The following is an 18,299-nucleotide window of genomic DNA, read 5'->3' on the forward strand; positions in this document are numbered from 1 at the left end:
CGCAAAAGCAGGGCCTGCTGCGTTTCCTTTTCTTCCCCGTGACGTCACTCGAGCATACAACTCTAAAGCGCGGGTTTTTCTCCTCCTGCTTGGTGATTTACGACTGTGCCAAGGAGCAAACATAAAAAGCTCTCCACGCTGATGAGATCTCCAAAATAATTTTGGGGTGAGAATGAAGGGAAAAGGGGTGCCTTGTTTATAAAAAAAAAGTATATTAGAATTACCAGAGCACCAGATGCTCCCTGTACGGTTCGAAAATAATTTAAATATATTTAATTTAAGTTTACATAATTACACCGCAATATTTATTTTACCATCCATAATCTCAAATTTATTGGCAAATTTTATTTCAGAGCGTTATGTCTGAAAGGCTTATAAATTCTTCAAAGAAGATTGGAATTTTTTACATTTGATGAAGAAATGTTCATAAATTTCAAATTTAAAATTGTCGTATAATCTATTTTTCTATATCTGTAAGTCATGGACCATTAGGAGGTTTAAAACTCATCCCACAAAATACTCACGTGAAGAGAAAAATAATATTCATGAGGATCAGGATTGAAGAGTGAGAATTTTTTTCATTGTTCTGAATTTGCGATATTGCTCCGTTTTAATTTTAAAATTAGACTTCCTTCACTTAGAACTTAGAAAACACTCTCTAATTAAAAAAATTAACTTTGTTGTAAGTCAGAGATCACGATTATTTTTATAATTTATTATTATTCTCTTGCAACTTGTAACACAGTTTTTTACTTCTTGTTACTATTTAAAACATTAAAAAAATTTAACTCTTCAAAAAAAATATAAATTGTATAAATATGTCAAATTTCTACCTGAATTATTGATGTGGGTCAGAATTTTGCTTTACTTGTAGTTAACTAAATAAAATGTGTGTACGTATAGTAAGCCAGGAATATTATTAATTATATTTTTCAAGTGAATTGCTATACAAAACCAAATTTCAAAAATTACTTTCAAATGCGTTGTTTTTTACTGGTTCCATAAAAAAAGAAAAGAATGTTAAAAAATTGCTATTATATTACTATTTTTTCATTTATTGCTCTTTTGCTCAGACGAATCTTTCATTTCACTGGAAATTCTCTGTGCTAAAAAGACACTATTTTTCTATTTTCACCAAAGGCCATCTGGGAGTCACGCAGCGGCACTCAATTGAAGGAGAATTATTGAGTGGCCGCGTGACAAAAGCGCCTTCCCGAGGTCGTTTAGTCAAAAGAGCATCATATTATATAGCACGTTCTTGGGCTGCTGACTTTTGAAAAAGCGACAAACATACTTTTGCTCGTCCACAACAGGGCAAATTTTGCTCTAAAGAGGCGCGACAAAAGGCTAAACGCGCTTTTAAAAAGCGCGTCTTCATTTTTCCCTCAGCTGCTGCTGCAATAATAAAAAAAAAAACGCATTGACTGCTCAGCACATTCAAAAAGCCAATTATTGTCAAATTTGGTGGACAAATAATAATAAAAACCCCAGATGCTCTTTTTCCAGGCGATTTGTCACCAATTTCGACTGTTCCATCGTCCACTAAATCGGGTCCATTACTAAATGGAGTGCCAGCATACAAAGTCCACAGCTGCAGTTTTTCATTCACACCAAAATTGACTTTGGAATTTGTAAAAAGAGGTCAATTATATTCTGAGAGAAAAATGCGCGCTTATTCAAGCGAGAAATCTCTTGAAGATCTAAAAAAAAAAATGTGTTAGGAAAAATAAATGCAACGCTCACCTGCGGACGATTCTCAATACAGGATTTTTCCAGCATCGAGATTTACAGAAATTTTATTAATTTTAATAATAATTTTTTTATGAGCTTGTGAATGAGCTTGCGAGAAGCCGCAAAACTTCTCAAAAGAGTTGAGAAGAAAAAAAATGTATCATTATTGTATATCTTAATGTTGTACACCTACGGTGTTTAATATTTGAAATAATAAATAATAAGTTCATAATATTTTTTTTATAATTAATGAATATAAATCTTCTTTAGGTACAAAAGGATGCATTAAGAAAAATGGCGGCTCATTGGAGCTGAATGAAAAAGGAATTTGCAGCTGCTCTTCTTTCGACCTTCAGACCTTTTCCCGCCGCCTGCAGAAATCGGCTAATGTTATGGGCGGCCTAGAAGAAATCCAGGAAGTTGCGAAATTCTTCACCCAAACACACGCATTATTACCAGCATCAGCAGCAAAGCCATAAATTTTTAACACGAGAATCGCTTTGTATATAATTTATAGTTTACTTTTTTACATGTTTCAAACTTATAATTTTGCTTGTTTGCAACAAATAAACTTTTAAGGGCAAGCGTTCAATTAAGTAAAATTAAATGTCCTGCCTACTACTTTTGTCAATGGTTATCATTTTATTTTTCGCGATAATATTTAATTATGAATCAACACTGTGCAAATCAAGTCTGCAACGCCTCAAATTTAAAGTTTGCTATTGAAATTTTTGAAATGCTCTCTCCGTCTCTCCTAAGCTGCTATAATAATGTATTATGTAGTATATATTCAGATATATACCGCGTGCATTGAAATCACCGTTTGTGAATTTGCGTAGTCAGCTCTCTTGACTCTTTATATTCCATGTTTTTAATCTTTAAATTAGTATTGATAAAAATGCAAAATAAAAATTAAATAAAATTACTGTTCATTCAATAATAAAAGGAAAAACGTCTTTATTATAATTTAAATAATCAAAAGTTCTTCTTGTATTAATAATATTATAATTTTGTTATAAATTTTTACGGTAATTAAAAATATAATTTTTTTAAAGTAAATAAATCAATCCATATAGTAAAATCTGCAAAGCTTGAGATGGTTCAATTTGGAAAAAAAACAATATTTATGCTGGATGAATGTTTCCATTAATTTATTTTAAAAATATATTAAAACCGATGCAAAAGTATTTGAATTTTTTGGATTAATACTTTTCAAAACACTGCAGAACAAAATTCAAAAGACTGCTGATATAATTTTTTGCTTGAAGAATTTAAAGATTAAGGGTTGACTCATCATGTGTTTGAATTTAAAATCTGATTTTCCTGAATGGGTTTTTCTTTTTGAGTTATTGTTTGGAAAAAAAAATTAACACTGCTGAAATAATTAATTGGTAATTTTGAGCACTATTGTATAATATTTTTGATAAATTATTTTTATTTGCAACCACATTATTTTTTTACAGCAGAAATTGAAAGCATTATAGTATTATAATAATTTTTAGAATAATTAAAAGCATATACAATATTAATTTTTCTCAACTTTTTACTATATACACGAGCAAAAGAAATCATCTGAAAATCATTGGAGCATCTGCTAGGGCTTTTTTTATTATCCGTCCTCAGCCAAATTTGACAATAATTGGTCTATTGAGTGCATCATATAGATTTCAAGAGTCGATGCATTTTTCCATTCAGTTTGTAGCGCATGCAGCAGCTGAGGAAGAAAAACGAAGATGCTTTAGCCTTTTGTCGCGCCTCTTTAGAGCAAAATTCGCCTTGTTGTGGACGAGCAAAGGCATGTTTGTCGCTTTTTCAAAAGTCAGCAGCTTTAAGAACGTGCTGCCATGCTCTTTTGACTAAACGACCTCAGGAAGGCGCTTTTGTCACTCGGCTACTCAATAATTCTCCTTCAATTGAGTATGCTGCTTTGTGACTTCCAGATGGTCATTTGATCGCTAGACGATCAGTGAAAGAAACATTATCCGGAGACAATTTTACAATCTTCAAAACTTTGAATGGTTTTTTACAAAATGTGTGTTTTTTATTTTAATCTTTTAATAATAGAGTTTGCAAAAGTTTTAAAATATAACTCATAAAATATTACTTTTTCAAAATTTTTTTTTCTTTAATGCATGCAAACCCTTATTACCGGCTTATTACTATTTTTAAGATTTTTATCTGAAGCATATTTTATACATTTTAAAATCATTTAAATTTTAAATAAATTTATTATTTCATAAAATATTGCAATATTATAAATTTTATATTAAATTATTTAAGAAATATTTAAGCATTGTAAAAGAATAAGAATTGCTTGCGGCCAGCTTGGAGGAAAATTTAATCTTCCATCTCAATAACATAATAGAGATAGAAATAAGGAATTTAAAGGGCCTGGCGCAGGTGATCAATTTGTTAGAAAAAAATTCGCATAAGTGAAAAAAATCCGGACTGATTATGGGAAGCCGATAAGATCAGATGCTGGCGATGCTGTTCCAAATCCCCCATATAATTAATTGCATTCCGATTCAGGAATTCCTGGTGGCCACCCCTTCCGCCTTGTGTCGGCGTCCACACCTGACCGCTGCGGAATGCGAAAATCGCGCGTGAATCGCGGCTATACACAGCATGCACGCATATATAGGGCAGGTGCTGCTTGTTTTGGTTCCTCATTCTGTAACACAAATTCCGACGAGAGCCGATTCATTAATGACGGAATGTTTTTATCATCCAAGCAGAGGAATTTCACACGCCAGGTGCGGGACGAAAACAATATGATGAGGGTTGCCTTTATAGGTATACAAAATTTTATAAAAAGTCTCAAAGCAAAAAAGTGATTTCTCTTTCGAAAAGGGGATTACTCTCTGGAGGGTCGAGGAAAAAGGAAAGGACGGATAAGAGCAACAACAACACCTGCCAACTTTCCCTTTTCTTTCATTCAATGTAAATATACATTTAAAACAACATCTTGTACAATCAGATTTAATAATAATTTAGTTACTTCATTAAAAATAATTTGGAAAAAAAATCATGCCGATTTTATAAGTTTTTGCGATAGAAATTAGAAAATTAAGTGAAGTTTTTCTCGCTCTTTTTTCATTTTAATCTTTCAATGGAAACGTACTCTCTTTTTTTTATGGTTCATTCTCAAAAAGAAAAACTTTAAAAGAATTTTCTCTTTTCTTCGCGCAGCAAAAAAACTACTTCATTGAGAAACTGTTGCGGACAAAGCAATTCAAATGAACTGCGATTGACCAACCGAAACTCCACTTCCGCTTGGTGTCCTCTTTGCCATTATCGTGAGCAGCGCAGCAAAAGGCACGAAAATGGAGCACAAACCAACCTCCCTGGGCGGCTATTATGCGATTAAATCTCCTCAGGTGTGCGCGCGAGACGAGTTGACCGTCTTCTCTTTGCTCAAAAGACGTAAAACTCCCCCTGCTGCTGCCGCTTTTTATATATTTTTTTCTTCCGAAAACCGGCGCTTTATTATCTCCTCGATTGGCCACATGCGCGCTCTTTTGTGCGGCGAAACCTTCAGAAATTGAATGTCCCGCGCTGAAAATCGCTGTCGTGCTCTGGAATTGCATTATTTGTCTGTGCGTGCCGAGTGAAAAAAAAATACACAAAGAGAAAAAGAGATGAAAACGCAGGAGAGATGTATAGACGCGCTTTTGTTGCTTCCACTCGGGCGAGCAGCGTTTCAAATAATAACACAACAAATCTGTAATGCTCAGCAGCATACAATCAGATTGGATCTGATCTCGATCAGATTTGTAAGGACCACTTTTTATATATTGTGATAAAATTGTTAAGCTGTACGTGTGTTTTTACTGGAGCGGAAGAAAATTATTTTTGAATAGAATTAAATATAAAAATTTATTTCTAAACATGAAATATAAATATAATTTGAAATTTAACTTATTATTTCATTTTGACTATAATGACTGAATACTTTAAATTTATAATTATTTGGCACGCATATTAAATTCCATTAAAAAGGGGAGCACATACAAATATTATAAAAATAATAAATAATAATGTTATAAATACAATCTGTAAATATATTTAAAGAGAATTTATTATTTTTAGAGAAGACATAATAAAAGACATATAATAGAAGACATAAATAAAAAATTAAATAACCAAATTTCTATAATGAAATAAAACTTTTGTCCAATGATTATTTTTCCAAAAAATAATGTGTCATCTAAAGAGTTCCTACTATCTCGTAGCTGTCAAAGAGGCTTTGCCCATATATCAACTCATACTCACAGGTGTTTTACGCAATTTCTCGACATGCAGGACAAGCGGGAAGCCTATCTATACCTCACAAAAACTTCGCCGCCTCTTCATCATACGCTGCGCTGCCCTTATAAGATTTCAATTTTTCGGAATTTTTATTGTATAACATTAAAAATTTGCTTCATAAACTTCAATAAATTTAAAAAAATTTACAGACGGAATTACAATAATGTAATTGAAAAACGTTTGTAAAAATTATTCAATTGTTTAGTCAACCAATGCGATCTATTTGTGAATTACAGTTTCATTTATTCAATAATCATTAAGATCAATGACAATAAATTATAACTGTCAATAAATAATCCTGAAAAAAAATTAAAATTTGATTATTATTTCTTTATTCCCATCTGGGTTGGATAAACAAATTACAGCTTTACACATCCTAGTATAAAAATCATTTTCCAATGATGATCAAACAGATTTTCTATTGTTTTTTTTATTCTTTCTTATTACAAAATTTCAGTCTTTTATATGGGACAGGTGACAGTTGTTTGATAAAGCAAAGGAATGGAGCAAAAATCGGAATGGGGTGGCTCTGATATGAAAGGGATCGGGGAGCAAGTGAAACCAAATCCAAAACACGTACGGGAGAGCGAGGGACAATCAGAGCTGCCCTACACAAACAGGTCCCTCATAAGAGAGAGGAGGGCAGGTTATATGATGATGTATATCTAAGCGTGTTATGCGAGCCGCGCGGCGGGCGCACTTGCCGGGGGCGTTGCACGTGTTCAACCCCGCGAGTGCCTTACCAGGCATAGTGGAGGAACGAAGAAGAAGGTAATTGCATCTCTCGGTGCGCAGCTGCCGGTCGGTCGGTGGGAACTCGCGGAGCTCCGAGGTTCCCACACTCTCGTGCGTGTTGGGCACACACCTGCCACGGGCCGTGACGTCACAGCCGGTATAAAAGCTTCCGCCCGCCCCCGGAGCCGGCATTAATCGCTCCGCCACCACACGAGCAACTGCTTTGCAGACAACCGACCTCTCTTGATCCAACTCAAACACGCCATGGCCACCACCAAGAAATCGCCAGTCACCTCCACCCTCAAGGTACTTTACACTTCCGAGGACCTGAACCACCCTCGCTTTGTAAACTTTGAGCCGATTGCTAAATTTCCCTTTTCTCTTTTTTTGCAGTTTTTGAAGCCACTGCTTCGACTTCTGTGCACCAAGCGCAGTCCGGCTCCTCGCGACAACTCGTACGACGCGGAGATCGCGGCGCAAAACGCGGCCAACGAAGCCCTGGAAGCGGCTCTGCAATCCAGCCTCCACCAACACCACAACGAGACCAACCACCGGCTCTGTTAGTTGATCCTTCCGACCCCGAGGGACCTCCAACTCCACTGTCTGTGATAATTATTTATATACGAACTCGTTGTTGTTATTGTTGTTGTTGTGATGCCGCTTTCACGCACGAATCTCACTGCCGACGTGTCTTCCATTAGATTTGTAATTCGTCACCTTAGGCGGCCCTTCGTAGGCCCAAATTGTGTGTAAATATTGATAATTTGTGCAATTAAACTGAAAAGTTTATTTTAAAACGGAAATTTCACCTTTTTGATTTGCAAAAAATTCCTCAACCTTTCAATTAGAATTAAATTAATAGAAAAAATAATAACATTGAACAATTAAAAAGATAGGAAAATCTGAAAATTTTGATTGCAACAAGTTGCTTAAAAAGGAGAGGAGCAGCCATAAGAGATGCTGTTTGTAGGCTATAGACTTTTTTGCCCCTAAGGCGGGCACATTCCTAAACGGCAGGTGTCAGGTGTGCGCTCTGCTTCGCTCTCTATCTCCGCGCCTTCCTACGCTCACTCACGCTATCTCTCTCGTCTTGCACCCCTCCCGCCCCCTCCCGGGACGACAAGGGCAATGCATTCAATTAGCGCGTCATCACAGCCCCCATCCCTGTATAATGCCTAACTACAGAACCACACACACCCTCGAGGGATGGATAGAGCGTTAACTTCTTGAATGTTTATTGTGCACGGCTGGCCGCTTATTAGCTCTGCTTATAACGCGCTGCTCGGCCTTTTCACGACCCCGTGATTAATCGGGGGCGAGCTGATAGAAATCTCTTTCTTTTTATGAGGCGCTTCCAACCGAAGTCATCAAGAGACGAAAGAAGGGGCATCAAACCCTCTCTCAGGTGTGGAAAATTATACACCAATCAAATAGATAAAGAACTTCTTTGCCGGATTTGATTGATTTATTTATAATACAATATAAAAAAAAAATCAAAATTTTAGCGGTAACCTGTTTGATAATTATAATATTTTTGTTATCTATAAATCTTATTTTTCTATAATTGGCTATTAATTTAAATTTTTTTATTGAATTTCATAACAAATATTATTTTTAAATTATTTATTGATGTTAATTAGGTTATAACACATAAATAATTAAATATTTAGTGAAGATTACAGGTTGTTAATATATATGTGTTTCTTTTGTAAAAATCTATTTAAATTATTATAGATGTATAACTTCAATTAAAAAAAAACAATAATTAATTACAAGATATGTCGCATCTATAAATTTCGCTGCTGAAACTTTTGTAAACGTACCTTACATTCATGATTAATTTCCTGGTTGCGATTCCTTTTGCCTGAGCAGTTTTTATTCTGAACAACTTTTCTGTGGGCCAAAATGACCTAGGTCAAAGGTCAAGGTCACTAAAATGCATTTTTAGTTTTCAAGGCCATTTTTCTCAAAGAAGCATACCTCGGATTTTTTTCGTGGTATAGGAAAAAATGTAGCCCATCAAATTCTACATCTGGTCTGTGAAATTCAGAATGGCGTTATTTTTAGTTTTAAAGTTATTTAAATAAGTATTTAAAAAAGCATGTTTTTCAATGAAAATATATGGTCGAGAGCGCACTTTTTTTAATTCATATGTACATATCTTTAAAACTAAAAATAACGCCATTCTGAATTTCACAGACCAGATGTAGAATTTGATGGGCTACATTTTTTCCTATACCACGGAAAAAATCCAAGGTATGCTTCTTTGAGAAAAATAGCTTTAAAAAATTAAAATGCATTTTAGTGACCTTGACCTTTGACCTAGAACGTTTTGGCCCACAGAAAAGTTGTTCAGAATAAAAAGTTGCCTACTATGGTGAAAACCGCATTGCTCTAAACTCAATAGGAGCAAAGATAAACACAATTTTGGGTTTTTCAAAATTCCTGGATATTTCAAAAAGTACTCAAAATTTTTATTTCAAAATTTAGTCAGAGACTCCTTTCATTGACCCCAATAACATATGTAAAAACTGTGATGATCGCGGCAACACAAAAGTTCGTAACAATTAGGGGTCAAATATTCGTGATCGGTCCCTGCTATATTCACTTTTTGCGCTTTAAATAGAACTTTTCAGGCGGAGATTTCAATCAATGCAAATAACCTTCCCGGCCTTTCCTCTCTCTATATAAAAACAACCTGTTGCATTCTTCAATACAAAAAAAAAGATTTCAAGAGGCTATAGAGGTCTGCATATATAAAATAAATGTATTAACCTGAACTTATTTTTCGTTTCCTATTCGTCACGTAGATTTGATAGTTCACAATAATAGATTTACTTTTGTTTTTGCTCTCAACCTCGTTATTCTCATCCTCGTCGCGGTTTGCCGCGCTCGCGAGTAAACAAACAAAAAGTCGGCGGAAATTGCTGCTTTTTACGCTTTTGTACGTGACTCACTACTATTTTAACCAAGCGTATACTACATTTACTCATAATTGTTTGGAGGAAATGCTCTGCAAGGCAGCGTTATTATGAATCACACACATAAGCAAAAAATCAAAACCAAATAAATTTGCCAATTCACAATTCAGGGCATTTTTCATAAAACGTTTTCAACCCATTTATATTCAGGACGCATTGAGTCATCTCAAATTAACTAGCACATTTTTCAGTCCCAAATTAACTTTTCATAAAATTATTTTAAAATGAAAAAAGCATAAGCACCAGCAGATAATTTGTAATTAGGAATTCAGTGTAAAAATTAAGAGATTTTTTCAAACCAGATTTAATAAAAATTCTTTATTTGTGCCCCCAAGAACATTTATTTTTTCCTCAATCTTGCTTAAAAAAATTATATGCACTGCTCCACTCTTATTTAGAAGAGTCCACCATATATGAGCCAAGATGTGCATGGCTTCGCAGTGGCGGCCGCGTCTCTTCTATGTAGGACGCTTTTAATGGTAAAAGTCCCCAAGCTTATGCATGTAGTTATTTTGTTATCCCTGCCTATTTCCAGTTTTTTTTTATTATTATTTTTAGTGGCTTAACTGGAGTAAATAATTATTAATAATAATAAATTTTGACTAACAGAATGAACTCTACTAATTTAAATTTAATTTTTGTATCATGCTAGAAGTGCCGTTTTGCCCATCAATCCCGCTTTCTTCAAATTCTTCAAACTAATTTTTTGGTACTTGAATTTAGACAAATGTGATAGAAATACAACTGTGGAAAATAAAACAACAATAATTTATCAAGAGCCATTCTAACTTCAATAATTTAAAGGCATCCTGGATAAATTTTAATAATAATTATGACAATTAATAATTATATTATTTATTGTTATCTAACTAAAGTAGAAATTATAAAATATCAGTTTCTTGAAAACTAATTATTACCAATAATTCATATAATCACTGCTATATACATTTAATTGTTACAATAATTATCCCTATTCAGCCACTTAAAACTTAAATTAATTTAAAAAAAAATGATAAACGTTGAGATATTGCAATAGATAAATAATTTTGAATTAATCATTCATCAATCAATTGTTTATGGTGGATTTTCTGCAGCACACAAGATGTGTTTTACAAAAATATTTACAGGGCAACATTTACCTTCGCTTGCGTAATCTTTTCACCTTTAAGTTGGCCGCACGCTGGAGTACACACAAAAGTCGATTTTTGTTGCGCAATGAGGTGCAAATAAATCCAGGTGGAAGATTTCTTTTCTTAAATATAAAGATGCTGCGCCCCCATAACAATAAAGAAACAACTTCGCCCTCTACAAAAAATATTTGTTCTGGGTTTTTTCCTTTGTACCTTCAGGGCAGGGTCTTTTCTAGTACATTTACCTTTATTATAAATTTGGCGGGAGAGTTGCTTTTGGCCCTGAGGTTATTTTTAAATGAATATATTATCTCTTAATAATCAAGTATACACACAAAAACCAAAAAATAAATGAGAATTATTATAACGCCCACAGTATGGTAATTTTTACTGAAAATCTAATATATTTTCATATACTATTTATTGGAAAAAACCTTTGTACTTAAATATATTCGCAACTGAACGATTTTCCTAAAAACTTATAGTCGAAAATTTGTTAAAATAAAATTATTTTATTTTTAAATTATTTTTATTAATAGAAAAATAAAAGAAATGGCATAAAAGCAAATGGGTTAATCAGCGCTTAATGGATTTCCCGCATGTCTCGCATTAACTTTATTTAATTAAAGGTTTCCTCGTCACCCTTGTGCTCATCGGAATTTTTATCGCGTTCCCTCTCGTCCAGATTTTCCTCTTTACACACACAGACAAGGCAACCCAATACTCTTGCTGATTAGAAGCAGTCGCGGCGCACACGTGACGCTGTTTAAAGAACCCCGATGCTTTTGTCAATTACCAGCAGCGTTTTTTTCCTCCTCTCCGCGCGCCTTTTTCGTCTTGAGCGCGCTCAACATATTATATATACGAGCCAAGTGACTGAGTCAGTGTGTGCTGGAAGTGTGGGAAAATGAGGCAGGTGGTCGGTCGGTCTGAAGGAAGAATGAGATGGATCTCCTCTCGCGTTTCAGCCGCAAACCAGCGCCTCGCGTTTTTTCCCCCGGCATCTCGGCAGCATCCACTATAATATAATATTATATACATAGCATGCGAGCAAACACGACACACACCGAGACGCTTCCAATTCGCCTCTAATTACGCGCACAACAAATAGGAGAGGCAAAAAATAATGACATCAGGCGATGGTTAAATTTAGAAACTTCACTTGCCAAAAGGGTTAAGCTATCAGCATAAAAACTATGCTGACGATTAAATGCGCAAAAATAATTAAGGTGAATCTTAAATGGAAGATGAAAATAAAATTATACAGGAACAAAGATTTGTTTTATGCTGTATTGCATTTTTTTTCTATCCTCCTGGAAGATTCATTTTAATTTAAATAATAATATTTAACTGCGATGTTTATAACAGATTTTATTTATTTAAATTTGTAACCATTATACAATGTCTTTGTTTTGTAACGCAACACAGGATATTAGAATGAACACAAATACCATTAGCGTCTAGTGGAGTGTTAATTTTTTGCATGTCATCAAGATGCAAATTACCGCGCGAGGTCGGCGATAAAAGTGATATTTTAATTATTTATGCGGTCAGTCGACGGAATCAGTGATTCCCACGGTCACTTCATTTGCATAATTGCGCGAGGAAATGCCGCGAATAATTAATGAGCGCGAATTACCATAATCACTCCATTGCACGCACGCCTTTCCACAGGCACCAGCATGCCCGCTACTTACCTGCCCTCATGTGAATTTGTTTATTTTTAAAGGAAACCTTCCTAGATTTGTATGTAAATTAGCGGCTACCGAAATTCTTGAGACAAAGGCGCCACTTTAAGTTTGTCTAGTCTCATTTCCTAAAAAAAAAGATATAATGTTTCACCTACTTTTATCTAATTAAAATTCAAACTAAGTGTATTTATAGTTAAGCTATTGAGTTAAATAAATTTCTGCGGTTTAAGGAGTAATATTTATTCATAAAAAATTATAAATATAAATATTGAAGTTCTAACTTTTTAAATTGTCTTTTATATTTTCTTGTATCGCATGCAAAAAAAAAAACTCCATTAGTTTTTAACAAGTTGTGAGAAGTAACAAAAAGAAGAAAAATAATTATATAATTATTTATTTCAAAAATAGTACCTATATTTTCAAAACTATATATATTATGTATTCTTTAGCCTTTTATTTTGTTAGAAGATTTTTATTGTATAAATATATTAAAGATTTTTAAATTTAATTGTTATCATGGTTAATTAATGAATCTGTTTTCCTGAATTGAATTGCTATAAAGCCATGTAAATTTTTTAAACATAATATAATATTTAAAAACAAAAAAAAATATAAGCCACTGGCCGCTCCTCCGCAAACCGCATGACTCGCAGGTCCTGCGTGTTGCATACTTTTGTTAACATTTTGGATTATTGTTTTTTTCCTCCGCCGATTTTATTATACCTCTTCTTCCTAAGACTCTTTTTATTTGTTTCTTTTATTTAAAAATAAAAAGTAATGGAAAATCTATAAAGAATCAGGGGCAGCGATAAACTGAATCCCTTTTTTAAATATTTTATACCTGGCCTGTATTGAAAGGAATAATGGAAAAAGCAGTGCGAGTGAGAAATAAACAGAGTGAGCGCATGTGTATTTGTTATAAAGGCCGCGGGCGACGCGCGAAGGAGCCGAGCAAGATAAGCAAAGAAGGGGCAGCTGAACTTGATTTTCTTTCTTTATTTGGTTCCCCTCCAAGCCGACGGTCGGTCGGTCGGTCCCTCCTCGGAGGCTGCTGCTGAAGAAGGAGCGTGTTATTATGGTGCGCGCGGTGTTATTAGAGCGTCAGCTGCCTTTGCTTAGCACGTGCGCGAGCAAAACCAGCCGAGCCGCCTGCGTTCCCACGCTCGCGACCGAATCTCTAATGAGCCCCGACCGATCGCTCCTTGCTCTCTCACACACACACACACACACACACACGTGACACACCCCGTTCTTCTTTCATTTATCGCGTGCTCGCGCCGTGCACCACAAATAGCGTCGCGCACGCCGAGCGCACATACCTTTGCACATAAAGCTTTCTGCGATTGTTTGCGACAGAAATTTTATGGGGAGGAAAGGGCTAAAAAATCTATAACTTTTGTGAGGCAAAGAAAGCGATTTTGATAAAGAGGTTTACAATGTTTCAAGTAAAAAGACAATATTATTCGTCTTACCAATTTAATTTCTTTTAGAGTAGTTTGTGAATCATTTTTTTGCGAGAAAGTGTTGGTTTAAATAAGTTGAGATAATTTAATTTTTTATCCTTATTCAAATGATTAAATTTTGAAATATTTGTTTAGACATTCTTTTAAAATTTAACTCACTTATTAGCTCGAAGCTAAAAGAACAATGATTATAACCTCCTTCATTTTTAAAAAGCAGTGGATTTGAACAAAAAATATTCTAATTAATTTTTTCAATGTTTTTTTAACAAAACGTGTATCCTCAAATTTTTAAATTAAAATTTGAACCACTTTAAACCACCATTGCACGATTTTTTTTAAAAAGTATAGCCAAAGTTTGTCTTTGGCCCACTTGATCTTCATTTAAAATCAAAATAAAGCTTTGAAAATAATTAGCGGCTTCAGTTTAATTGCAAGATCAAACTATAAGATTTATTTTTGTTTTTTTATTATACTTGTTTTGTTTGGTACATGTTTTAAATCTTTGTATCAATGCTTTTTGTTTGTGGGCCATAATAATTCAAATATTAATTAATCAAAGTTAATTATTATTATTTTGTTTATCGTATTTATAATGTTTAAAAAAAACTTTTTTCATAAATCATACATTATTTTTTAATGATAAATACAGATTTTACAACGAAAAGTCACTAGCCAATACAGAAAAACTACAGTTTAATTCTAGATTGGTTTTTAAAAAAAAAAATTGAATAAAATCTTATTTTAAATGGGATTTTAAAAAATATTAAAATGAAATTTGCTTGAAATTACCAGAATCTGTCATTAAAATCTCCTTATTGGCCAAATTCAAAATTTCTGTATAGCATTTATAATTTTGACTCATTTCCCTGTAGGTTTGCATCTCATTAAAAATCGTAATTGAATTTTATAAGTTCCAATAAAAAAATATTAATCTGCGGCACGGTGTCGTTTGATTGCGTCGGTAATTAGCGTGTGCCTGGCGAGTGCTCGGCGCGGTGGCGGCGCGGTGGCGGCGCCTAGTTATATAGATTGTGTGAATCGCGGCGCACGGGGTATACATTACTTGATAATACTATATGAAGAGCCGCGTGCGATTGTTATTGTTTACGGGCGGGGTGACGTCAGGCGAGCGATCGAGCGGGCAGGACAGGAGTGCGAAGGAAGGCAGCTGGGGAGCATCGCTATTTCGGAGGCAGCAGGCACAGGTGGCCCTTGCGCTGCTCGAGTGTGTGGGAACGCGGCCGAGACGCACTTTCCCACGATCGCGAGACCGACACACGCGGCTGCCTCCCCTCGCCCCACTGCCTATAAAAGGCTCAGCGGCCCCCGCCACTGCAACCAGTCGTTCAGACACTCTCGCCACGAACGGATTACCTATCCTCGGGAACATGTTGCACCACGAAATTGAGCAGCAGCCCATCTCTCGCACCTACCAATATAGAAAGGTCAGTTCAGTTCACAAGTCAACTTTTTTTTTAATTGATATAAATTTTTTTTTTTAATGACAATTTTTAATTTCAAATTTGTTTTTATAAATAATTATTTGCCAATTAATTTTTGAATGACAATTTGACTAAATTTGCATTTTTTGTCTTCAGGTGATGAAACCAATGCTTGAACGCAAACGCCGCGCCCGCATCAACCGCTGCCTGGACGAGTTGAAGGAGCTCATGGTGTCCGCCCTGCAGACCGAAGGCGAAAACGTCTCCAAGCTGGAGAAGGCGGACATCCTCGAGCTGACCGTTCGCCACCTGCACCGCCTGCGCCGACAGCAGCGCCTGTCCACCCTTCCCGGCGCTGACGCCGACCGATTCCGCGCCGGCTACACGCACTGCGCCGCCGAGGTGTCCCGCTGCCTGGCTTCCGTGCCCGGCGTCGACGTCGGCCTCGGCACTAAGCTGATGACCCACCTCGGAACCCAGTTGAACGAGATGGACAGCAAGACGACGCCCCTCGAGGTCCAGTGCTCGCCGCCAGCCTCGCCCATCAACTTTGCGCTGCCGCTGACGCCAGCCTCATCGGCCGCCTCCCTCTCCCCCAACGACGGCCTCCTCAAGTTGGCCGCCGCTGCCGCGGCCTCTTCGCCCGTCTCAGACGTCTGGCGGCCGTGGTAAGAATTTTACCATCCGCAAAACAACGCTTCCAACTGATCTCGCGACCGCCAGCGTCTTTCTCTCCAGTCCCTGTGATATTCGTTTGTAAACAAAAGCATTTATATTATTTGTAAATGACATTTACCCAAACATACAAAGATTTCAATTGTACCTACGAGCATTTTGTGTACAGCGCAAATTGTGCCTTTTATATACATGATGTGTGGAACAAATAAAAATTGCCGGGAAACCGGTGGTTTTGTTTCAAAATGAAAATTATTTTGCTTTTTCTATTTTTTTCTGTGCAAAACTTTGCACATACCTTTAAATTCAATTTGAACTTTGAATAAAATTCAATTTTAAATTAATAATAAATTGGGAAAAATTAATTTGTACTTATGATAAATAAAGTTTTCAAGGCATAAAGAAGTAAATTAATTACAGCTATAATATGAATGAAAATTAATAATAATTTCGCCATCTCTTTTAATTTGGCGCCTTCTTATAGCAAGCCAGTCAAGCCAGCGAACGATTTTATCATATGTATTTCTAATAAACAGTGGGAATTCTATTACAAGGATTATAAATTTCCCTTCAATCATTCATCAATTATCAATCAATAATTTGAATTCTTGTTAACAAAATTAAATTATTATCATATGAATGAATTATTGGAATTATTATTTAAAAAAGGTGCAGTTCATAAATAATTTTTGCAGATTTTTTAGCTGTTGACACTTTTTGCAAATAAATGCTGAGGGTATAAAAATTTTAAAAATAAAAATTAACACCAGAGATATAATTTTATAATATTTACTAAATTAAAAAAATTAGCAATCGGTGGCATTTGCCGCATATATTTATTTATTTTTAAAATTTTAATTTTATTAATCATTACGTTATTTTAATATCACTTTTAACTTTTAAATGGGAAAAAGGCTTTGCCTTATGCCCTCATTACGAGAAATATCCCGGCCTCCAATTTTGCATGATGATAATTATTTATTGCATAGGTTGGAGGTTGTTATTACTTACTTACTTAAAATAAATTGTGATTTAATACTGTCATTTATTCAATTTAATTATTTGATTTTGCGAGGCGTCCTGCAATAGAGAAGATTAAATAACATCGGAATTTTGCATAGCAACAATTTTACTGGAAATAAATTAATTTATTATTTATTTACTCTACTAGTCGAATTATGTGTACCTCAATACTTCAATTAAAATATTCTCTTTATAAATATTGTCCGCAAAACGTTTCGCAAACTTTTGACAAATTTTTCATGTTACAAATAATATTTTTGTAATAGAATTGAAACTCTTCTAAATGATAAAAAAGATTAGATGCGGCGTAATAAATCATTAAAAGACTAGAACGTTCTTAATTCTCTTCAATCTGCAAAATTTTATTTTCATTTCTCGGCCGGCAGAGGGAACGTCCGCCCAGAGCCTCTCTCGTAACTCGTACCCATGGTCGCACACTCAAGTGCTTTCTGCTTGAGCTCGTCTTGTGGTACACCCGCTCTGAACGCATGTTTTCCTGGTCGCGTACCACCGCTCAGCGGCTGTAACCTTTTTGAGTACCACAAGCCAGAGCCGCGGCCCCCTTGCCGCAGAAATAAACGAATAAACATGGCAATAGCTCGCAGAAGTATTTTCGTTACGCGCGCGTCAGTCCTCACGTATTTAGAGCCTAAAACTAGAGCGAGCACCTTCAATGTCTCTAATGAAATTCAATTTAAATTTGCAATTGTGTTGATATAATTTAAAACTGTAGCAAAAAAAAAGAATTAAATTTTCAATTATTAAAATAGAATAAAAGTTTGATTCAATGAGATGTCCTCAATAAATTTTAATAATTATGCATATTTTAAATCACTTTTTCTTATTAAATGGAATATATAATTTATTTTTTATTTTTGGATGTTCATGATATTGAATAATTTTGTAGAAATTAATGCTTCGAGAAGTTATGCATCACGCTTCACCTTTATGTACAACCGGTTGCATAACCCACATATTTGCTGCTCATTCACTAGCGCCTCCTGACGAATTTACTTTAAACTTTACACAAAAACATCCAGAATTCATTAACCGGTTTTATTTTCCGGTCACAAAATTTCAAAACTTAAATAAAGGCCTCTGAAATCAAGCAGAAACTATA

General features: G+C 35.0%; 1 protein-coding gene across 1 annotated transcript; it reads left to right on the plus strand.

Moving 5' to 3' along the window:
* Positions 1-15,390: 15,390 nt before the first annotated feature.
* Positions 15,391-16,405, plus strand: LOC132197144 (enhancer of split mgamma protein-like). The gene is made up of 2 exons (XM_059620235.1): positions 15,391-15,484; positions 15,638-16,405. Exons 1-2 carry the CDS (start codon positions 15,428-15,430, stop codon positions 16,151-16,153), a joined length of 573 nt encoding a protein of 190 aa, XP_059476218.1. The 5' UTR covers positions 15,391-15,427; the 3' UTR covers positions 16,154-16,405.
* Positions 16,406-18,299: the final 1,894 nt, after the last annotated feature.

The sequence above is a fragment of the Neocloeon triangulifer genome, unplaced genomic scaffold (assembly GCF_031216515.1).
Source record: "Neocloeon triangulifer isolate White Clay Creek 2 clone unplaced genomic scaffold, ASM3121651v1 ptg000012l, whole genome shotgun sequence".
NCBI lineage: Eukaryota > Metazoa > Arthropoda > Insecta > Ephemeroptera > Baetidae > Neocloeon > Neocloeon triangulifer.

What these genes read in the sequence shown, in the direction of transcription:
- LOC132197144 (XM_059620235.1), top strand. Translation starts at nt 15,428, where the DNA reads ATGTTGCACCACGAAATTGAGCAGCAGCCCATCTCTCGCACCTACCAA. An exon ending in GCACCTACCAATATAGAAAG is followed by an intron (nt 15,485 to 15,637) that starts GTCAGTTCAGTT and finishes TTTTGTCTTCAG; the next exon opens with GTGATGAAACCAATGCTTGA.